Source organism: Euprymna scolopes, chromosome 4, assembly GCF_053919585.1.
Source record: "Euprymna scolopes isolate OS-2025 chromosome 4, ASM5391958v1, whole genome shotgun sequence".
Taxonomy (NCBI): Eukaryota; Metazoa; Mollusca; class Cephalopoda; order Sepiida; family Sepiolidae; genus Euprymna; species Euprymna scolopes.
Genome location: NC_136485.1, coordinates 15764684 through 15790194, shown reverse-complemented (window position 1 = coordinate 15790194; position 25511 = coordinate 15764684). Strand labels below are relative to the sequence as shown.

Sequence of the window (25511 nt, the reverse complement as noted above, 5' to 3'; positions counted from 1 at the left end):
AACATTTCGAAAGAAGAGGGACTGTGTCCGAGGTGAAAGAAAGAAAAGGAGTGGAAAGTTCCCGGATGTTCTCATATCAGAAGGTAGAAACATAAAGTGTCCCCAGGTTGCCCAGTGGTGGTCTTCAGTGAAGTAGTTGCAGCCTGGGGAGATTCAGTAGACGGAGAGTGAGAGGAGAGAGGTCTGTCTTCTTTAGTGGTCTAAGCTCCTCCACTCACTACTGGCTAGTTCCTGACAGGGATAATTAGTTTTTTAAAGTACATATATGATTAATGCGCCCTACTAGCTGACTAGTCAGTGCATGGCCGCATCTGTCAACAAGGGGACATTAATCCACAAGAGAAAATAATTTGTTATGGTGACTGCTACACTATATATGTTGACCCCTAAAAATGTCACCTGTGGAACCGTTGGTAAAAGTTACAATCCTTTCTGCAATCGAACCATATTTGACACAAACAAAATAAACTTCAGACATCAGACTACCTGCCTTGTCTACCAAGTTTTAATCAAAATATCCAACAGTACTTGTTTTATAGTCATATAGTAATGATAATACTCCAATTGTGCACCTCTCTATTTCAAGTGCACCTGTATTACATTTGTATTTTGTTTTATGGAAATCGCTTCAGACAAGAAATGAAGCTACTTGATGTAAGGAGCTAAAAAAGTAGTACTTCAAAGTCAAAAACATGCCAGATGTTAGATGGAATAAATTCTGACCAAAAACAGCAATTCTTCCGTTTCTGTGAGAAACATCGCTCATAGAATGTGAGGACTAAAGAACAAAATAAGGAAAGTTATGAGATTGTTAAAAGTAAACACAAAGTTCACTTTTCACTTTCCTTAAATTTGCTGTAGTATGAATAATCTTATGATGAGGCATCAGATATTTGTACACGCATTATGTTGTGTGACTCCTACTCCTGGCTTCAATAGGGCTAAAATAGGTAACGCTGACTTTCAATTTTATGCTTGAAGGGTTGCCAGGAAGAGAGAGAATGCTCGGTTCAGAAGTCACAGGAGTTCGACGACTTCCGTTTTACTGGGGTCATTGCTGACCCCTAGATGTAATATAAGCCTTTCCAATCAAATAATGACTTTCCACATATCCATTACAGAATCATTTGGTTGCAAGTCTTGAACCATCGAAAAAATCATGGAAAAATCATGGAAAAATCATAGAAAAAATAATCTTTTCATTTGTAAAAAGTTTTGTTCATTTTCTTTCCACTCATTTCACATTCAGAAAAAAAAAAAAAATTTTTTTTAAGTCATTTAAAAAAGAAAAATATGATTGAATTTAATTTCTAAATGTGTGACTTTGATGATTTGCCTTCTCAAAGTTGTTGGGGGATTATTGACTGTTCATTATTTGCTACACTATTATAAATTTTGCAGAAATCTTGAGTTCCTAATTGCTGCAGCTCAATATGTTTAAACGATCGCATTTAATTTCTATATGTTTTACTTTTATGATTTGCTGTTTTCTTTGAATTATGTTTATTGTTATTCCGACTCTTCAAGGTTCGACTAAAGTAACTTTCGATTTTTTTCATCAACATCTTTTTGGATTCGGCAAGCTTTCCCTCAATACAAAATTCCAAACTGACTCTTTATTTAATACATGGGGTAGATTGTTCTCGTTCTATCAGCTATAATCGTGTAGCACAATGGATAAAGGCGTTGATTAACAATCACTTATTTGTGTCAATCACCTAGCTATTGAAGATCCATTTTTTAGAGCAGGCAAGAATAACTAAGAATAATAGAATAACTAATTAACATTTCTACTCAGTCATGGTTGAAAGAATGAGAACAATCTGCCTCTGTTGATTAAATAAAAGTTTCAGTTTTAAATTCCGTATAGGTTCCAAAAGTTGACATAATGATTTCCAAGTTGAAAAAGATGCGCCTGAAGGAGGTTGAAGGTTACATCAACTGAAATGTTGTGAAAATAATAAGCAAGATAAAGATGGTGGCCAGCATAATCCCAAATAATCTAAATTATCAATACGTATCTTAAATATTGTGAAACATTTTTTCTTAAATATTTAAAGATTGCCGTTTTAAACAATTATTCTGATACTATATTTTTTAACCTAGCTTCAAAATATATTTTACTGTCGTAATCATCATCATCATCAGCAGCAGCATCAGCATCAACAACATCATCAACATCAACATCAACATCGTCGCATAATCATCATCGCCACCATCATGATCATGATCATCCTCACCATTATCACCACCATCATCATTAACATCACCATCATCATCGCCATCATCATCATCATCGCCATCATCATCACCATCGACATCATCATAAATATCATCATCAAAAACATCATCATCATAATAAACAACATCATCATCAATATTATCAGCATTATCATCATCATCATAGAAATGTTAATAAATTCTTACAGTATTATTTGTGTTGAACTATGTAGCACAATATTACTTTGATTATTTATTAGTACTTATTGGTTTGAGTCGGTTCTATATTTAAAATACAATGGACACTATTTTTTTTTTTTTTTACATAGGCATCACCACTTATCAAGGCCAAGAGGCCACTCAAGGATAAGGGTTAAAGAGTGTACAGTAGACATTGGACAATATAGTAATCATTAGTAATGAAAATTTGGTAAATTTGATAACTTATATAGAACGGCTCATCAAGAACTTATTTACGTTAGACTTGAACACAACCATATTGTAGTCAGCTGGAAAGCAGGAAAACGGAAGACAATACAACAGGCGTGCAGTTCTAAGAAAGAAGCTTTGTTCATGGAATCTACGTTTAGGTTTAGGCACAGATAAAGAGTGGGGGGAATTATTGATAGTGTGTACAGCTAGACGAGTGTTTCTTGTGAAAGTTTGGCGAGGGGGGACCATAGATTGAAGCTCAGTCGAACACTTTCCATGAAAATAACGATACATCAGAGACAAACTCGCAACATCTCTTCTGTGAGATAGAGGTTGCAAGGAAGAGAAAAGGACATCTCCTACGAGGCTACGAAGTCTATTTTGAACTCTATCAAGGCAGGACAAGTCCTTTCTAGCAGCTCCTGCCCAGATGTGGCAACAATATTCCATCCTTGGACGTACCTGGCTCTTATATAGATAGAGAATAGCATCAGCAGTGAGATATTTACCGGATGGATAGAAAGATCCCACCATTTTTCCAGTGGCCTTGGCAACAGATTTGATGTACGTTTTCCATTTAAGATCAGAAGTAAAGGTCAAGCCCAGAAGCTTGTCAAAACTTGAGGCCTCCTGAAGACGAGAGCCATTCATTTTAATCGATGCCAGATGTGGATCAGAATGTTGATGATGTAAAGAGAGAAGCTTGGTTTTAGATGCATTAAAAGTAATCAGCCACTCCTTTCTCCATTGTACTATGTGCTCAAGATCAGAGGAGAGAGAATTGGAGAGAACTTGGTCGTTTACTGTCTTAGATGTGGTACCATAAATGGTAGTGTCGTCAGCATAAATGTCTACAAATGATGTAAGGATGTGATTTGGAAGATCATTAATGTAGATAAGGAAAAGAGTTGGGCCCAGGATGGACCCCTGAGGGACACCGGCATTAATACTGTGAGCTTCTGATTTTTGCCCATCAGCTACTACTCTTATGAACCTATTAGAAAGAAATGATTTAATAATTGAGAAGACATTTCCAGCTATACCATAGCTAGAGATCTTATGAAGTAAACCTTTATGCCATACCCTACCAAAGGCCTTAGATATGTCAAGAGCAATTGCCCTAGAAAGGTTGCCTCCGTCGAGAGATTTGCTAATCCTATGAGATATAACTGTAAGCACATCTGCTGTAGATCTAGCAGAACGGAAACCATATTGAGTGTCACTAAGAAGGTTATTTTTGTTGAGATGGTTGATTACTTCTGTATTTAACACAGATTCCAACAACTTACTCATGACGCACAGGAGACTTATTGGCCTGTACTGAGAGGGGGATGAGCGATCATCTGAATTCTTAAATACAGGGCATACTGATGAAATTTTCCAGGGAGATGGGGAACTATTCTCCTTAAGACAACGTTTAAACAGTTTTGTAAGTATGGGCGCTAGTTCAGGTTGAAGTTTTTTGAGTACTATAATTGGAATACCGTCAGGGCCGGTTGCTTTACTGGAATCAAGGTTTTTGATTAGCTTGGCAACATCACGTACAGATATACGTATATCACATAGCGTGTTTTCTGATACAGGAGGAAATATTGGGAGTTGGCGGCCTTGGTCGCAAAGGGTAAAATTGGCTGCAAAGTTCTTGACAAAGAGTTTGACTTTGTCTGATGCTGACGAGATTACCTCAGGTCCATTGATAATAGTTGGGATGGAGCACACGCTTCTGTTCAGGATTCTGTTTGCTATTTACCAAAACTGGTGGGAACCAAGCCCCTGCTCAGCTACTTTGGACTTAACAGATTGAGCATACAACTCTCTTGTGTTCTTTATTACTTTCTTACAATGGTTGCTGGCAGTCTTGAAAGCAGCTTTAGTTTCCATACATCTATTACGTTGGAAGCAGTGGAAAAAGTGATTTCTGTGCGCAATGGCAGCAGCACATTCTGGAGAGAACCATGGCTGGCTGTTAGGTTTTTGATGAAACTTTTTAGAGGGTATGAAACGGTCAATACCTACAATTAACCATTCCGTCAGGTCTAATACTATAGAGGACACATCCTTTTTAAACATGGAATGCAGAGGTAGATCAGATATAAATGTACAGAAGCTATCCCAGTCAGCCTTAGTGTATCGATATACTGTACGATGGAGAGGTACGTCTGGGAACATATTACATTTCATTTTTATCTTAATTGATACAACAGAGTGGTCGGAAGATCCAAGAGGCAACAGAACAGAAACTGAACATAGTTCAGGGCAAGTTGTGAGAAAAAGGTCTAGTAGGCTCGCATACTGGCCGTCATTGTCGGGCACACGGGTGGGTTCCTGAACAATCTGAGTGAGGTCATAGGCAATGGAGAAATCATGACAGAACCTCCCCTCATCATTGGTCTTGTTTGAGTGGGTCAACCATTCGACGTTGTGAACATTTAAGTCTCCACATACGTGAATGTTAGCTGAAGGATAAGCAGATAGGACTTGGTCAATTTTCTCAGATATGCTTTGAAAGATAGTAACTCCGCTGTTGTGGGGGAGATAGAGAGTAAATATAAATGCAGTAGTGTGAGCTAAAGCAACCCGGAAGCACATATAGGGTAAGTTAGGATCTTCCCTGGAGATGTCCCTACCACATGGAAAGCTATCTTTAAGATAGGCACATATTCCATGCCCATGGCGATCTTGGGGGTCAGATTTTTGTGTCCAAAAACTAATTTTTTATGCAGAAAAATATCAGCTTTATGAAAACATATTTGTTGATTAAATAAACTTCTCACTCAGTTCTGCTAATATTAATTAATAAAGTATGTCAAACCACAGAATGACGGTAGAGGTCAATCACACGAATTTATGACATTCAAGCCTTATGGTGTTATATGCGGCATGACCATGCTGACACACTGATTCTAGTTGGATCATCGAAGTTAAGCAACATTGGGCGTAGTCAGGACCAGATGAGTAACCACTTGGGAATACCATGTGCTGTATGAAGGAAGATGTCGATACCTCCTTGCATGAAGTGCAAAAATCTAACGTTGTCATTTTCCCTGACAGGATATACAAGTGAGTGATTTCAAATTCCCATGAAATTCTTCCTTCAGAGGAATCCAGTTCACACTGTCTAGGATAAGTGTCACTTTAAGACAAAGAAGAAGAAAAAGAAGAAGAAGCCATTACGTGGATCTCGGTAAGAAAAGAAAACGCCATGTGAAACAAAAAGCGACAGTTGTGACAGCCTTGTAACTTTCGTGCTCCCTATTTTGTCTTTTAATGTTCACATGCCAAAAATAATGCTTATGAAAAAGGAGGAAGAACTGCTGTTTGAGAGATGAACTATATTTCTAATCGATTGATATATTGACATTTTCAGTCTTTTCATAATAGGAATCATTCATTTAACATTCAATCTCTCTTCTCCATTGAATGCTCATAAGTGTTGACTTTTAACCCTTATCCTCGAGTGGCCTCTTGGCCTTGATAAGTGGTGATGCCTATGTAAAATAAAAACTTGCTATTATAAAAATGCAAAAATGCACAATTTAAGTTTAACATTAATAATTATTTTAAATATTACAAAGAAAATGTGTAAGTAAATAAAGATGTTGAAATATTTATTTCCTAATTCTTCATATTTTTACCATTTCCTACTAATTCGATACATCTGTAACGATTCAAAAGTGTCCATGCCGAAATGGTTGCAAAAAACTACGAATAAAATATGAAGTTTCAATTTAAAAACTTTTAATTCAAGAAAAATATTTTTTAAACTTTACTGATTGTAATAAATTCAAAATAAAATAAAATAAAAATATATAACATTTTCAAATCAGAAAATTAAAACGCTTATACAATAAAAAAAAATTAAATTAAAAACAAATGATAATTAAAAATATGAACAACTAAAATTATGATAATAAAATACAAATTAAAATAACGTTTTAATTTGAACACATAAAATTATAATATAAATGTAAAAAATTAAAATTTAACCAAAATATTTTGAAAATAAAACCAAAATGATGTTAATAAACTATAAATAAAAACATTAATAAGTCAAATAAAAATATAAAGGAATTCAATAAAGATATATAAAAAATTAAGAATAAAAAATTAAAATGAAGTTAAAATACAAATAAGAATAATAAAATAAAAATTAATTATAAAATTAAAACATCAAAAATTAAAAAGGTGTTAATAGACTATGAATAAAAATTTAAAAAGACAAATATGAATATGATAAAACGATATAAAATATAAAAATAAAAAAAAAAAATCAAGATGATGTCAATAAGAAACAAACAAAAATAATATGCATTTGAACAAAATAAAAATTAAGTATAAAAATTTTAAACTATCAAAAACTAACATAATGATAATTCAAATAAAAAATAAATACAAAATAACAATAAAATATTAAAAATATAAAAGTAATGATAATAAACTGCAAATAGTACATACAAAATAAACATTAATAAACATAAAATATAAACGAAATATAAACAATTAAAATGATATTAAACCATCAATGAAAATTCAAAACAAACGAACTACAAGCACTTGTACCTCCTCGACGTGACTACCCTTGACAAACCCGACAAGCAACTAAGTCCCATCCTTTTACAGTAGAGATCCCTAGGTGTAAGAAAGCCTTTTACTTCAATAGTTTTTTTTCCCAAAACTGCAGGACTTTGGAACTCACTTCCGGGATTTTCATTTCCCAACTGTACTGATATGCAGAAGTTCAAGGGTAATGTGAACAAACATCTTGCTACTCATCTCTCTTCATAATGACCCCGCAAATTATGTCCCCGATAGTAGCCCCCTACTTCAAAGTAGCACTGTGCCTTGTTTGGGATGAAAATTGATTTTTAAAAAATATTAGGTTGACAAGAAAGTTCTTGCGGTTTTTAACTTTAAATTTAAATGAACATATTTTGGCTCAAACAAAATTTATTGATCGAAATAAGCACCATCAGAATCAACATACTTTTATCAACATAAAAAAAAATGTGTATTTATGTCAGTGACGTAAAAATCTTGCATTCTGGAAGCGGTGAAGTCGCTAAACGCGTTTTTGATATCGCTTAGGTTTTTGAAGCATTTCTTATGCAGAAAGTTGTTGAAATGCTTGAAAAGTCGTAGTCGGTAGGTGACAGGTCTGGAGAGTATGGCGGATGAGGCAGAGTTGCAGAGCCCAATTCATTCACCTTCTGCAGGATCGGTTTAGCAGTGTACGGTCGGGCATTGTGGTGGAGGAGAATTGGGCCTTTTTTATTGACTAATGCTGGGTGTTGTTGTGGAAGTTTCTGATGCATTTCATCCATTTGTTGACAGTACTTTTCAGTCGTAATTGTTTCACCTGCATTCAAAAAACTGTAAGGGATGAGACTGATCGCAGACAACCAAACAGTCAGCATGACGTTCTTTTAGTGCCAATCTGGAGTTGAGAAGTGTCACAGAGCTTCGTTGGCGTCTAACCACTGAGCTGAGCATCATTGGTTGTCATAAAGAACCCACTTTTTAATGAAACCTGTTGAGAAACGGGCCGTTTTTGTTGCATAAAAGAAGGGAAGATGACACTTCATAAGCGCATGTCTTTTGGTCATCATTCAATTCGTGAGGTACCCATTTATCAAGATTTTTTGTCTCTTCAATCTTTTTCGGTGGTTGGAAATCGTTGTATACATTATGTCTAATTCAGAAGCAAGTTCTCGAACAGTTGTGTGTGAACTGGCTTCGACTAAGGCTTTTAATTTATCGTTGCCAACATCCAATTACCGACCACTATCCTTATCATCTTTAAGACTTGTTGCCACCACAAAATTTCTTAAACCACCATTGTGTTGTGTGTTCAGTAGTGGTTCCTGGGCCAAACGCTTTGTTGATATCATGAGCTGTTTCAGCAGCTTTTCGGCCTAGCTTGAATTGAAATAAGAAAATTGTGTGCATTTGCTTTTCTTCCGTTTTGTATTCAAGATTCTGAAAAGATGACATTATTGTTTCAAAACGATTGTAATTCAAACGATTAGATAGAGCAAAAAACGCTTTTTAAAATGATATACAAAGTAAAGATATTATAACGAGAACTTATTTGAAAATACATCATTTTGAAATCAACATTATAAATTCTGCAAGAACCTTCTTGTCAACCTAATATTAATAAAATAAATAAGATATAAAAATGTAAAAATTTAAAAAGAAAATTTAAAAATTAAAATGCTGAATATAAATTACAAATAACTTATTCGGTGAGGAGATTTAAACATAACGTTCGTATAACTTGGACAAATAGACGGTATTTCACTGGAAACTCCCGGGACAGAAGGTTGATTCTGTTGGGGCATCCATGGATGATTCTGGTGCGTTACTTCATCATTAATGGAAAAAGTATCTGCGTCTCTCCGTGAAAGATAAGGTGACAAGTCTGTACTTTCAATGGCCGTCAGCAATTGAGTCGAATGACAAATGAACGTATCTCCGCCTGAATCTCGCCTCTTTCTAGTTAGTTGGCCATTTTGATGGGTTTTATCCAACGGATATCTTTCGCGACTTCTTGGTGTTTGTAATTTTCCGGTTTCGACTGATGTGCTAACAAAAGAAGAATTCCGTTTGTTGGATCCAAGTAATTTTGAAAAACGACGAGGTGTAAACAGGCTGTCCGGAGAGTTTGCAGTTTCGCTCGTTCCACTGAGAAGAGGACCGTCAAATCCCAGATTCTCATTTTCATTGCAACCGACCAACTAGAAGATGAAGAAAAATGAAAACATGTTAATCATAGATTTTATTTACTTACTGCAAAAGAAATATTATTAAATAAGTTGCTAGACCTACCTGGCGTTGTCTGAGAATATTTTATTTTCATTTTCATTTCAAGTGTTGCTCCCGCCCATACATTCTAAATTACATTTGGAAATAAATTACACTCTAAACTGCTATTTTTTGCATAAATTTATTTTCCATACGTTGAATTATTTTTTTTTTTTTTAAAGTAATCTTAAAATTTGAACTAAAATCCTAATAATATTTAGTATATCATTTTATGCTTTTATTGAACATTACTCTCATTCAAGTTTTGGGCTAACCAGCAATGTTGTTGTAAATCTATAATTTGTTTTATTTTTAATTTTTTTTTTTTTTTTGCGACTTAGTTTTGTCTGAAGAAAATATTTCGTTTGCCTACTTTCCAGCTGACTAAAATATGATCGTCTTCAAGTCCAATGTAAACAAGTTCTTGATTAGTCGTCCCCTTAAGGAATCCAATTTATCAAATTTCCACTAATAAAAATTACTACGATATTGTCCCAATGGCTACCATACACTCATTAATCCTCATCCTTGAACGGCTCTGGGCCTTGATAAGAGGTTACTCCTTCGTAAAAAAAATAGTAGATTTAAAAAAAAAACTTTATGAAATAAGAAAATAATTCATTCTATTTTGTATTGTTTTGAACAATAAATTTTGTGAACGTTAATTTGCATAATTTAATTTCCTACATATAAATTAGTAGTATTTGCATAATTTAATTTCCTTCAAATAAATTAGTAGTATTTGCATAATTTAATTTCCTTCAAATAAATTAGTAGTATTTGCATAATTTAATTTCCTCCATATAAATTAGTAGTATTAGTATAATTTAAATATTTCACTAAATATATGTCACAAAAAAATTAAATTGTATCATCAAATGACTGCTTTAAGGTTAGTTATTTCTCAAAGTTTTATTCGAATTCATGCGATATTCACAAAGTTATGAGATTTTATTTTTTATCAAGGAATTTCCCTGTTCATCGCTATATTGCAGGTCTCTTAAAATGGTGTTTTAGGGCAAAAATACAACGTTTAATCATGAAAACTTTATATATTTTCTATCAAAGAATAATAAATAAAAGCACATCCTAGGTGGTAAGCCTCAAATATATTAATTATTTATCGACATATCCACCATTTTTAAAAAATAACCTTAAATAACTTTTTGTCACTCGAGGAAGTCAATTGTTTGATTTGAAAAAGAGTTATGACTCTGACGGCATCAACTATTTTCCTCCACAGGCATCCTTTGAAGTGAATTGCTCTCCTCCCTCATAAATCCCGCCTTCCATATTGACCAGAGATATTCAATGGGGTTTAGGTCAGGAGAACATAGTGGCCAGATTTGTGACATATATTTAGTGAAATATTGATATTGTACTAATCTGCAATAAAGCGATTGACAGTATATATATATATATATATATATATATATATATATATATATATATATATATATATATATATATATATTCCATATTTTCAAACTCTATCTCCCCCGAAACTAAAAGTCACAGAGCAGCACTAGGAACCTCAAATGATTGGATTTTTTCCCGTTTTGTTATGGGTCTTTAGCTGGTTAAAATAGTTTTTAAGAGGTCAAAAAAGGTCAAAATTGAAAAAATCGTTATACATAAGTTTGCTTTAATCAGTTCATATGCCCGTCACGTTGGTACAGTCGTAACGTCATCAGCTTTGAAAGTCTACAATTTAGCTTTCGGTTTCGATTCTAGCTAATGGCACCAAAAACACTTTTTTTTTACTTTTGAAATCACATATAATCTATAATGATATGTACTAAATATATATATATATATATATATACTATAATGATATATATGAAATCTGGACAAATTAAAATATCATAGTTAAGCGTAATTTACGACCAGGCAAAGTTATTCAGTTATTGCTATACATCTTATAAAATAACTAACCAATTTTTATGATTTCAAGTTCAAATAAACAGCTAAAGCAGGGATTGGAATACATCCTACTAAAGCCTGATTGTCACAACTGGTGAATTTCAAAAATGCAATTTGGACGTGAGAACATTTAGAAGAACAATATGCAATAAGATTCTGTTTAAACTTTGAAAAAAAAATTCAACAGAAAGGTATGGAATGCTTAAGACAATCTTGCATGAATTGAACATCAGTTTTTGAGTGGCATAAGAGATTCAAGGAAGGCAGGGAGTCTGTGAAGGATGATGAGAGGTGTGGAAGAAATAAGGAAGTCAGAACACCAGAGTTGATTAGCCAAATAAAGAATTTCATGGAACGTGTGTCTATAAAGACTATAAGTGCACAGTCTGATGTCAGTGTGGGAACTGTACGCCCAATTATTCATAAGGAGCAGAAGATGCGGAAGATTTGCGTGAAGTTTGCTCCAAGGGTGCTCAGTGAAGATCAGAAAGAATGACGTTGTCATGGACATCAACACAGTTCCTCACCCTCCCTATAGTTCAGACCTTGCTCCCTGTGACTTTAGGTTATTCCCTAAGCTCAAGGAAAACCTTAGACAATTCAGGAGATGAAAGAGGTTGTGATGAGGGTCATAGACACGCTAACACAAGAGGACTTCCATGGGGCTTTCCAGAAGGTGTTGAAATGGTTCAATAGGTGCATTGCAGCTGGAGGAGATTACTTCGATGGGGACTAAATTTTCATGTGTGTACTATCAATAAAAGTGCCCATACAAGAAAGTTTAGGGAATAACCAATAGTCACAGGGAGCAAGGTCTGGACTATAGGTAGGGTGAGGGACAGTCTTGATGCGCATCTTCGTCAAATAGTCTGTGACAAGTATGGAGTACCCTTGGGACAAATTTTGCACAAATCTTCCGCATCTTCACTTCCTCGTGAATAATTGTGTGTACAGTTCCCACACTGACATCAAACTGTGCACTTATTGTCTCTATAGACACATGACGGTTCTTATCCAAGAAATTCTTTATTTGACCAATCAACTCTAGTGTTCTGACTTCCTAACTCCTCCCACACCTCTCATCAGCTTCACAGACTTCCTGGCACATATGTTTCTTTTTCTAATAATTTTATTAAAAATCCTATTATCATTAAGGATTAGGGTTTCTTCTAAAAATGACATATACATATTTTTCCATATAGGAGAAATGAATTAAGAGATGTGTGACACTGACTTATGATGACTTGTCGTGGATCATCCGTACCAAATTTTGTGTTCTTCTGTCTAATATCCTAACTCATACAAAAATCATTAGATCACAAGTTTATTTAAGTTGGTTTATTGCAAGAAAAAATTCTGTGTGGGCATTAAAATTTTTCTTTTTTGGATAAATATTATGATATGAGGAATCTTTTCGAGTTAAAATCTAGTTAGAAATACATATTTTGTATTGAGAAATTCACACTTTAAATATGTAAGCATTAAGTTGATATCTAAATAGACTTGTTATTCTGTACTTCATATTTACATATTTAAAGTGCGTATTTCTCAATACAAAATGTGTATTTCTAAATAGATTTTAACTCAAAAAGATTCCTGATATAATAATTAATAACAAAAATATGTTTTCCAAAACAAATAAATGCTTGTTGGTAGAAGCTTGAACCTCTATCACTGGGCTATCTCTCGCGACTGCTACCAATAGGATCTCGATTTCGAATCTCGCTAGATTCAGCTACTCTGTTGAGGCGTAGACGACGAAACACGTGTCAGTGGGTAATTGTATTTTAAAACAATAAGCACATAGTATAGATGACAATCATACTGTACTTTTTTCTTGCTTTTGTCGTAGATCACGTCCCCGCAATCATGTTCGACTATGTCAGCTCCAAGACTTTCTTCTTGTTCGCTTAACCGGAGCCCTACTGTCAACATAACCAGTTTGAGAAAGAGGAAGGACGTTAACAGGGACCAAACGGATATTGACACAGCGGCAATCAACTGAACCTTCAACTGTTCACCACTTCCACCCTGCAAAAAGAAAAAGACAGAATCAGCGATAATGAATGGATATAAAAGGGAAACGTATACTGACCTCGCATCCTTTCAAATATGGCGTTAATCGAAGAAATGAAGAAAAATGTATACTCGTTCCATCTCTTTTTTGTTAAAACCTTATGCATGTCAACCTACATACGAAAAGCTTATTCTAATTTAGGTATGATAAACATACGGTCAGTGGACAGCATATGGCCCTTTACAGACACAGTTGAGACCCGCAGAAAATATTTCATCATTTAACAGCCAAAGTTGAAGATTTTATCATCTCATTTGAATAAATATGCGTTATTCATTGGAAATCGGCGTGTTTTTTTCTATTTAGTAAAAAAGTGAAGACATACTGTAAAAAATTTCAAAAAGTTAAATGAATTTAAATGAAACTTGTAATGTTTTTGTATAAAATGATAAAAAGGAATGATTAAAAAAAAATCTACCAAAAAACCGAGAAAAACCAATTTGCTGTTTTAAAACCAATTAAAATCTATTAAAATCCATTATTCCTCAACAAGTTTTATTTTTTTCAGAAAGATAAAACTCTGAATTTTATCATACTAAAAGCAAAATGATACTTTTTCTATAATTTTTAATAAAACTTTAAATTTTAAATTTTTCTGAAAAAATTTATTCAAGTTTTAGTCAAAGACGAAAACAAAATTTAAATAATTTTAAAAAGTTTTTTTCTTTAATCAATTGAACTATTTTTTAATGTCTAGGATTTAGGATAATTTTTTAATGTCTAGGATTTAGGATAATTTTTTAATGTCTAGGATTTAGGATAATTTTTTAATGTCTAGGATTTAGGATAATTTTTTTATGTCTAGGATTTAGGATAATTTTTTAATGTCTAGGATTTAGGATAATTTGCTATAAGAATATGCAAAAGTATTACAATATAAGTACCTGAATTTTAAATAATGTCAAATAATTCTATTTTTTATCACGAATTGAAACTTATGTCCAAACATTAAGGCAAGACGCAATGGTGGATTGTAAGATCCTTAAAAGTATGGAAGCGTAGACGTGTTTATATATTTATTTAAGCATTTCCGTGAATTATTAAATTTTAATGCAACTACACAAGCTAATATCAGTTTTTTTTTTTTTTTTTTTTTTTACTAATTGAATTAAATTACGATTCTAAACGTCATATAAGTGTACATTATTTTTGCTTAAAAGTACACTTGGGAACACGTGGATTTTTTTTCTCTGACAACCATGATCGAACGAGAGTTGAAGAACATATATACGCGCATTATCACAACACTGTGTTGAATACTCGTGTACGAAAACAGACCTTTTTAAGAGCCGGATGTCTACAATTACGTCCGCACGCGTACGCTGCTTATAAGTAGCTGGGCCAAGAAGCGGACAGCAGTATATCAGAATTTCGTACCTTGATTTAATCTCGAGCAGTGCCGCTCACAAAATACCAGCTAGCGGGAGGTCATCTTGTGTTGACCCGACCCCATAACACTAAAACGGCCTATCTTTGTCACTCTGACCATAATAGTTTTAAACAATAAACGTATCTTTTTAACTATTTCCGTAAATCACGGATAGCTCATCATTAATCACGTAAAATCATATTTCAGCTACATCTGATACCAGAGCAAAGCGCAGTCTGGGATCAAAGCTGAGGGGTTAATTGTCTTGACTGACACACGTTAAAAATCAAGATCCACACAATTATATCTATTTATAATCAATACAATTCAGTTAACTTTTGAATTTGAGCGAGTTTCACAGTAGTACAAGTCAGGATAACTTGGCAGCAAACAGAAATATATCAAGCTGCAGGTGGCGTGACTATAGCGGGGCTCAAATGTTAGCTACCTAGATAAAATGCGCTAGAAATGCTTAGTTAAACGATGACTAGAGATTACGTCACATGTTCAAGGATAGAACAGAGTTATGCGGAGCAGTATTTCGTTGGAACGGTACGCGACAATACTGTAGAAATCTAAGAGAATGTTGCCTAAGGGCATTTCTCGTGCATCACCCATCATTCAGACTAAATTAAGAAAATTAATTAGTTACGTGGTCTCTCTCCAAATAAGTAAACTTTCTAAATAAAACCTTTGATAACTCTTGTGCATGGTTTTACACGTCTTAGTTAAAATAGAATATTGCCGATGATTAAACTAAACGCCACCGCCACTCAGGAAGAAAACAGAAACAATGACAGAAAACGGATAGAAAAGACCAACACGTGTAAACACCACACGCAACATATGTATACGTATGTATAGAAAGACATTTCTTTTATTGATTTGTTTTGTTGATCCCTCACTGAACTATATCAAGCTGCAGGTGACGTGATTGTAACGTATTTGAGGAAGAACAGAGTTTCTAGTCAGTCTGAGTCGGAGAACGAGACAAGCTAGATGCATCCAACAATCTGAGTCGATGTTGCTTCAAAACTCTGCCTGTGCGTTACCACCATTTAACTAAGTTATGAAAAGTAAGTAAATAATTCATTAGTTAATCAGTCATAGTGGTTTCTTCCCCAGTAGTTAATCTCTTTAAATAAAACTTTTGAAACTTCAGCAAGTCTCCCTTATATATTTATGTACGAATAGTTTTGTTCGTCTAGGTAAACAGAGTATGTCAGAAGTCAACAACCAAGAGGGGATCACGGCCATATATGGAGAATCTACTGTCGGGAGAATTAAAACTAATACCACATGTGTATGTGTGGAACTATTTGTTAGGTACCACTCTCAGCGTAGTAACACAGGTTTTTTGCTGAGTAATAAAGCTTATCGCGTAAGGGTTAGGCAATAGATTTCCCAGAATCCTATTTTTATATAACACTCTTTCTCGATTGACCAGCATGCAGTGAACACAAATATTTTGGTGTCTTCCTCCCGCGCAAATAATTAGCTTAAGTAGGCTAGGATAAAAGAAGTTATTTGTAATTTAATACCTTTTTATTATTAATCTACTATATATTAAACTTGTAAAATGTTTTTGACTCCTAATGGGGGTATGAGACGAATGGATTCGCCAATCATTTTTATAACCAACGGCTGTGCTAAACAACCAAGGAAAACGCTTCAAAATTATTATGAAAATTGTTGAATTTTGGATTCAATCAGTTCGCCGTAAACTACGCCATGGGCCGCATTTGATTCTTGGCCGCCATCTTTATTACTGATCTGAACTACGCCGCCATCTTTGTTCAACACAATATCTCAGAACTTAACAGGTTATGCGCCCAGCCACCGTCTTTTCTTTGACGGATTGGAATCTAAATTCGAATTGTGGCAAGTAAAATTTCTGGGATATCTAAGGATTCGAAAACTACACAAAGTCATACAATCTTCAACAGAGAATCCAAACGACCCCAAATTTCTCGAAAAGAACGCGACTGTTTTTGCAGAACTGATTCAATGTTTAGACGATAGAAGTCTGTCTCTGATTATAAGAGACGCATTGGATGATGGAAGGAAAGCATTGAACATATTAAGAGAACATTATTTGTCAAAAGGGAAACCGAAAATAATATCCCTATATACAGAATTAACGTCTCTGAAACGTAACGAGGATGAAACGATTACCGACTACGTCATAAGGGCAGAAACAACCGCCAATGCCTTAAAACTCAGGTGAAATAATAAGCGATAGCTTGTTGATATCAATGACCCTCAAGGGACTTCCAGCCGATTTTAAACCATTTACAACTGTTATAATTCAGAAAGACAAACCCATAAATTTCAGCGAATTTAAAGTGGCATTGCGCAGTTACGAAGAGACTAATCGTATGCTCGTGGACAATAATAACTCCAGCAATATTATGAAGTTCAAAAATGCTTCTCGAAAGCAGACACCACCAAATTACGCACCTCACCGCAACGCCTCCAAAAGTAATTTTCCCAAGAAAAAGAATAAAATTATCTGCTATAATTGTGGACGACCCAACCACAAAAGTTTCCAATGTCGATATAAACGCTCTAAAATGGACTCCGTAAAAAACGTTGAGAACTTTGAGGAAGAACATACATTTCTATTCACATGTAACTTTGACAATACCACAAACGGTAAAAATCTCCTTGAAGACTGTGGTGCTACAGCGCACGTTATCACCAAGGAATCTAATTTTATTAATTTTGATTCAAACTTTAATCTTCAAAGTCATTTTGTCGAACTTACCGACGGTAGTCAAATAAATGATATAGTCTTGAAAAAAGGCGATGCTAAAATATCCCTAAAAATAATAAAGGCGAAATCTGTAATTGTATTCTAAAAAATGCTCTGTTCATACCTACATTTAAGCAAGACATATTTTCCGTGCAGGCTGCAATTAAACAAGGCGCGAATATACAATTTGGCCAAAATACATCAAAATTGATATACCCCAATGGAACTGTATTTGACATTAAAGAAAATGGCCGACTATATTATTTAAAAAGTATGGTTCCCTCAAAAACTGCCTGTCACGACTTGGAAACTTGGCATAAAATTCTAGGACACTGCAATACAGCTGATATTAAAAAATTACCAAATGTAGTCGAAGGCATGAAAATAATACCTTCAGACGATCTCCCAAATTGTGATGTGTATGCACAGGAGAAAATGACAAAAGATATAAGCCGAACGCCAGACAAAAAAAGCTACGAAAATGCTCTCACTTGTGCATTGTGACTTAGCAGGTCCAATAGGCCCGATGGGGAGAAATAATCTAAGGTACGTTTTGAACTTTATTGATGATTTTTCCGGTTTAATGATGATTTATTTTCTAAAAAACAAATCCAACACTATCCTCGCCACTAAGAAATATTTAGCTGATGTTGCCCCGTACGGTTTAGTAAAATGTATTCGCTCAGACAACGGGACTGAATTTACTAGTAAAGACTTTGAACTTCTATTAATTAACCACCGTATTAAACACGAGAAATCAGCGCCGTATTCCCCCTTCCAAAATGGCACCGCTGAAAGGGCATGGCGAACCCTTTTTGAGATGACAAGATGCCTACTTATCGAATCAAAATTAGCGCATAGTTTATGGACATACGCTTTAATGGCAGCAGCATATATCAGAAATAGATCGTTCAACAAGAGGCTAGAAAAAACGCCGTATGAAGCGTTTTGCGGTGTAAAACCTAAAATGAACAGAATGCATCTATTTGGTTCTGATTGTTTTGCATTTATAGAAAACACCAGTAAACTAAATACTAAAAGCGAAAAAGGTACTTTCGTAGGTTACGATAAAAATAGTCCGGCATACTTAATCTACTTCCCAACTCAAAATGCCATAAAAAAGGTTAGATGTGTAAAATTCAATGATACATTAAATTTAAAAAATGGCGATCCAGTGGATGAAAACCGTGAAATATTACCTGGCATCTTAATCGATCACAGTGACAATATTAATAACGACGACAATTACAGTAGAACTTCTGACGAAAATATTGACCAGACACGTCGATACCCAATAAGGGAGCGAAAAAAGCCAGACTTCTTACAAATTGAAAAGATACAAGATTAGGCTGTGGATTACTGTTATTCGTTGAACAGCGCACCGGAAAGTTATAATGAGGCGATTAATTCAGAAAATCACCAAGAATGGGAACAAGCTATGGTATCCGAATTGAAAGCTTTATCTGAAAATAACACATACGAAATAGTGGCAAAACCAACAGATAAAAATATAATTTCTTCACGCTGGGTTTTTTTCCAAAAACTCACAGCTTCTAGCAGTGAAACTTTTAAAGCAAGAATTGTGGCAAAAGGTTTTTCACAAATTTCTGGAGGGGAATATTTTGCAACATTTTCACCAACGACAAATTTAACGACAATTAGAATTTTATTATAACTTGCCGCCCAATACAATTTAAAAATACATAAAATGGATGTAAAAAATGCTTATTTAAATGCTCCGACTGACTGAAACCTACATTTACCCTCCAGAGGGATTTAAAATGAAAAATAAAAATTAGGTGTGGAAATTAAATAAATCGTTATATGGACTAAAACAAAGTGCACACAATTGGAATTTAACACTCCATAATTATTTAATAGAACAGGAATTCAAACAATGTCCCGTAGACGCGTGCATGTATACCAAAAATGTAGGTAATAAATTGTTGATTTTGTTTTTTTTGGTTAACGATATATTACTCGCCTCAAAGATGTTAAAAATGAATTGAATGTATATTACTCGCCTTTAAAAGATGATACATTACTCGCCTTCAAAAGATGTTAAAAATGAATTAAATAAAAACTTTAAAATGGCCGATCTTGGACGACAGTCATGGTTTCTCGGTATAAAATTTACCTGTGAAACTGAAAATATAACTATGAACCAATCACGATACATTGATACATTCTTTCTTAGAATTGCACGCCTGTGGAACTCTGTTCCGTCTGCCTGCTTCCCACCGGACTACAACTTGGATGTCTTCAAGTCCAATGTTAACAAATTCCTAATGAACCGCCCCCTTAAGTAAACACTTCATCAAATCTCCACACTAACGTAATGTACTTGCAATAACCCTTATCCCTGAGTGGCTTCCGGGCCTTGATAAGTGGTGATCACTGTGTAAAAAAAAAAAAATTCTGCTCAAGTTCGGAATGCAAGATTGTAAGCCGCGTTCAACTACCGTCGAAATCGACATAAATAAAAAATATGGGGACCGAAACAAAATTCATAGAAAACCGAATATACAGGGAAATTGTAGGGAGCCTCATCTACTTGATGACCGCAACAAGGCCTGACATATGTTACACTGTAACAAAGCTATCTCAAAACTTATCGAAACCGACAATTAAAAACCTTAATCGTGCAAAACAAACCCTTCGTTACCTAAAAGGAACCCAGGAACAATCTTTATGATTTAAAAAGTCTACAGATCCTCTAAATTTAGAAGGATTTTCAGATTCAGATTGGGCTAACTCTGAGGATAGAAAGAGTATAGCGGGGTATTGCTTTAGACTGTCAAAGACTGGACCTATGATCTCTTGGAAAACTAAAAAAGCAACAAATTGTTGTCCTATCTACTTGTGAAGCAGAATACGTGCCTCTTACTCATTCCGCGCAGGAGGCAATTTTTCTGAACACCCTTCTAAAATCTATTTTAAAACCAGATCTAAGTAAAAAGAACCTATAGTAATTCATTGTGATAATAAGAGCAGTATCTTATTAGTAAATAATTCTATGATTCATCAAAGGTCGAAGCATATTGATATCAGATATCATTTTATAAGGGATGAAATAAGGAAAAAATCTATTACTCTTACTTATCTGAGGTCTGAAAATGATATAGCCGACATTTTCACTAAACCTATAAAAAGAATAAAATTAAGACATTTTATAACTGAACTTTTGGGAATCTAATTATGAATAAATTTCTTTTCAGAAACCCAAAAGGAGAATCATGAACAGTCAAAATCACACCAAAAAAATTGTAAATTGTCCCGGGCACGACGTTAAACTGCGACCATTTCTACCTTACTAACCAAATTAACCAACTAATACCTAACATAATGTTTCCAGTTTTTGTTTTAAAAAAAAGTCACTTGTTAAAACCTTTTTGTAAACTTCCTATTTGCAAAAATTCCCCTCTGGACCAAATTAAGTAGGTTTGTAACAACAGATGCTACATACAAATTTATTATGTCTAAACTAATAGCCACAATCTTATGTAACGTCAGAACGCCGTTTTAGACACATTTATTCGTTATAATAAAATCCTACATTACATCATAGGAGAAACATCATTATGACCGCCAACATCTTTAAAGGAAGTAATTCGTATTTTCCCCTCAAATTTTTATGTCCTCCTACCGCACCCAGTCATCACCGGGAATAATTACACACATTATTACTATACTAACCATGCACTCTTCGTAATTGGAGCAAAACCATTGACTTTTCACTTTCCATTCCAAAATTTCTCTCTTCTAAAATTCACTCATTTCCTATTGGCTAAGAGCTGACATATGGATTATTCCGGAATACAATCTTCTTACATAAACGAACGCGCTCGGTAGTTACAAATATGGCTGCTGCTCTCTCTCTCTACATGACGCAACAGTTAAAAATTAATTAATCAAAATACAACCGTATCAAACTCGCTTTATTAGAAATATTAGTACTGATACACTAACACTTCCATATGTACTCATTAACTATTCGAAGCAACCACACCGCCATAAATATAGCATGAAAACAAAATACGTTACATTTACGTTTAACCGAGTTTACCTTTTACACTTTCCGAACGGCTATGTTACGGACCGTTCTATTTTCATTTTTACATATTTTTAGATTTTTCTATATAACACCAGACAGTTATACATTCCTCAAAAAGATTTATCATAGCCTAAAGCCTACATTTAATGCATGTATGCTATATATTTACTTATTCTAAAAACGCTTTCCGAGCGACGATGTTTTTTCTATTTTCTTTGCAGAAAAGACAATTCTTTACCTTAACTCCAATTTCAAACTTTCATGAAAAAATAACGAACTTTATGGTTTCCCTCTATGCTGATTCATAAAATCTTAATTCTATTTGACGGATTCAAGTAATTTTCGACATATAACGCCCTCTCCATGAAGTTATTCCCGCACCCCACCAAAAAATAAGAATACCCTTAACCTAATATGTTATGCATGTACGTTAAAAACTTATCTACTTTGCACAAGAGATCCCACTTTTGTTATATGTTTGCATTTACACCAGTTGTTCTTTTTTAATATAAATTGTTACCGTAGATCTAACTACGCGCCTTTCTTTAAAATGAAGACGTTTACAATTTTCCCACTATGATGATTTAGAAAATCCCATTTTTATTTGGCGGATACAAATAGTTTCAGAGATATAATTCCCTGTATAATTGTGCACTTTTAATCATTGGCCGCCTGATTAGTACGCACAGGTTGACTGACACTAAAACCACCTAATTTTTTTGTTGGTTTAGAGTATTTGCGCGTGGAAATCCTGACAGGGATTATCAAGGTTACATTTTGGGCAATCCCACCCCACTCACTAAGGGGGTTTTATTCCAAAAGTCGTTCTTAATATGAAAAGGTTGGAGGTAGGGGGTTGGGCAACAACAACAACAACAACAATCAACAACAACAACAACAACAACCGTACTTTCATTTTTTACGTGGGAAGTGGCATGCTTCCACCGGACAACACCGGGTAACACCGGGTAAAGCCGGTTAACGGGTCCTGCTAGTATAGAATATTGCAAAATAAAGTTCTTTTTTCTGCAGATATGTGCCATTTGTCACCACCAAGGCAGACAGTACAGCCAAAACGGCCCAAGAACCAAGATATTAAAATATTATTCTATTGTTTCTCAATCGTTCAAGGGTTAGAGCTCACATGCGCAAAAACGTATACGACGATGCGCGAATGTTTGTTTAATACAAAATGTTACATTAATAGTCGACGTTGTTCTTAGCAATTACGAAAGATGCCATCTTTGTCTAAATAACATATCGAAGCCAAGAGCTATGCAACATCGGAAGGACTTCCATTTGGAAACAGTAAAAAAATATTTGCTCTTCGTTTCTGTTCGTTACACGTGACACCTTTCTACTGTCCATTTTCAAAACAAAAATCTTTGAATACATTCATTCGAAACATGCCACAATTAAAAAAAAATTTTTTTTAATGATGTCATATTTTGGCAGGTTCAAAATAGTAACCAACTTCACATTAAATTATGTAAAACTTTCATTGAAAGAATATGTTTTAGAAAACAAAAGGGGAAGAAGGATAGAAAGTATAATAATGGCGGTTTTCCACTAAATACTAAAATCCGCCGGGATGTAAATAAGTTTTAGAAATGAATACAACGAATTATTTTTGGTCGCCGCTTCGTGACTTCGTGACGAAACATTCGAGCTGAATCATGCGTCTGTTGTTCACAAATGTCATTTTCACCAATTCAGCCATTTTCTTTTTTAAGATAAAATGTTATTAACGCTTATGCTGCTTCGTTGAAGACAAATGTGTGCTGCCTATTCAACATTGCGTACGACGAAGCACTGAATATAAATAAAGATAAAGTAAAAATAATGATTAATACAATTCTGAAATAAGTCTCCTACAGTTTTATGTTTTTCTATAAGTATTTTTTTATATATATAAAATTAAGCTTATTCTTAATTACGGAAGGCCAGAATAACCGTCTGCGTATATCTACGTCTCATGAGTCGTAACCTATATGTTATTTTTTTCAATTTTTTAGATGAGGATTGATAATTAGTATTGCTTGGATTATTTGAACTACTGTTCTTATCTTTAGTGTTATTTTCACAACCATTTCAGCCGATGTAACCTCCGATTTTCTTTAGGTGACAAACTCGGGATTTCGAACGGAACCTTATACTTAATAGACTTGGGTAGCATGCTCTCATTCCGTCAGCCATGGCCGGGTATAAGTCCTAAGTATTTGGTAATTGTATTGTGAGCATATATATATATATATATATATATATATATATATATATATATATAGTCATCTACATACAGTACTGTTTCGCTGTATCACAGGTCATCAGTGCGGCTAGACAGGCAACTACCTCATATATATATATATACAAAATTTCTTGGCTTTTGTGAGCTGCGACGTTGTCTGGCTGTGGAAATAATTCTATATTCTCTCACATTCTGAAAATTATATATATATATATATATATATATATATATATATATATATATATATATATATATAATGAGAACATGATAACTCCTGGATTAGATAAAGGATTCTGTTTGAAATGTTTGCAGATTCCCGAGTTCGACAAGATACACTTAAAAAAGGTCAGAGGTTACATCGGCCGAAATGTTGTAAAAATGGCACCCAAGATGGAACACTGGTCCGAATGGCCGAATTAATATGAATGATCAGTGCTTATGTATTGTGGGTACCGCGCTATTCTTAAATAGTTTTTTCATTTTCAGGTTAAATTTTTTTTTTAAATCCCTTCCATGTTAAGAATGACGTTCAAAATAATAACGTTATTATTTCAGTGCAGTACCAAAAATATATATGTACCGAATGATCAAGTTCAACAACCCTAACTCAAGAGTAACAACTGACACAGCTGCAAAGGATTCCTTTTTTTTTATTATGTACCTAAAACTAAATTGGATTCTCTATGAACAGAGTTTCTTTACAAAAACTTCTTATCTTTGGAACATATTGTCAGGACATTGCTTCCTTCTAGACTACAACGTGATCCTCTTCAAGTCCAATATCATAAATACTTCTCAACCCGTTCTCGTAAATAATCGGAGTTAGTCTATTCCATCAATTCCATCAATTCAAGTTTCCCATAGCATTATTTTTCATTAAACTGAGAATCTCAGTAACTCTTATTCTCGAATGGCTTTTGGCCTTGGTATGATATATGTATTCGCCTGCATTCTTTTTCTTCTGATCTTGAACACATGGTAAAATAGGGAAAAGAGTAGCTGGTTAATTTTAACGCAGCTAAAAACAAGATTCTCTCTTTTCACTGCAAACACTGCTTCTCACCAGTCGAATTGAATGGCTCTCGTCTCGAGGAGACACAGTTATTCGGCAAGCTTCTTCAACTGCACTTTACTCATTATCTGGAATGGTACACACACACATCAAATCCGTTGCAAAGGTCGCCAGAAAAAAAATGGTTGGATCATTCTACTGCTCCAGAAGATATTTTCATTCTTGATACAATCTTCTACCTGTATAAGAGCCAAATAAGCCCTAAGATGGTGTACTCTTGCTAGATGTGGGAAGGAACTGCTCAGAGCACTTTTTTTCTGCTTGGACAGGCTACAAAACCGACTTCAAAATCTAGTGAGCGATGTCCTTTTCTCGTCTCTGCTATCTCTTTTTCACAGAGAGACGCTGCGAGCCTATCTCTGTTTTATCGTTATTTTTATGACATGTGCTCGACTGAGCTTCATTCTATCGTTCCCACCTGTAAGTCATTCGCTGTAAACACCCAACTAGATAAAAACTCTATCAGCAATTTCTCTTATTTTCTATTTAAAATTCCATGAGCAGAGTCCCCCCCCCAGAATTGCTTGTCTGTGGAACACAGTTAACTTATCCAATTTCCG

At 34.4% G+C, this 25511-nt stretch overlaps 1 protein-coding gene across 2 annotated transcripts in view; it reads right to left on the bottom strand.

The window, feature by feature from the left end:
* Positions 1–6567: 6567 nt before the first annotated feature.
* LOC145266811 (putative ammonium transporter 3) overlaps positions 6568–25511 on the bottom strand; it is a 63473-nt gene continuing 44529 nt past the window's right edge. For both annotated transcript variants that reach the window (XM_080122653.1, XM_080122654.1), the window contains 2 exons: positions 13210–13410; positions 6568–9389 (listed from right to left, as the gene is read on the bottom strand). In XM_080122653.1, coding sequence (XP_079978779.1) covers positions 8880–9389; positions 13210–13410 — 711 coding nt within the window. In that variant the 3' untranslated portion in view covers positions 6568–8879. The remainder of the gene's footprint in view (positions 9390–13209; positions 13411–25511) is intronic.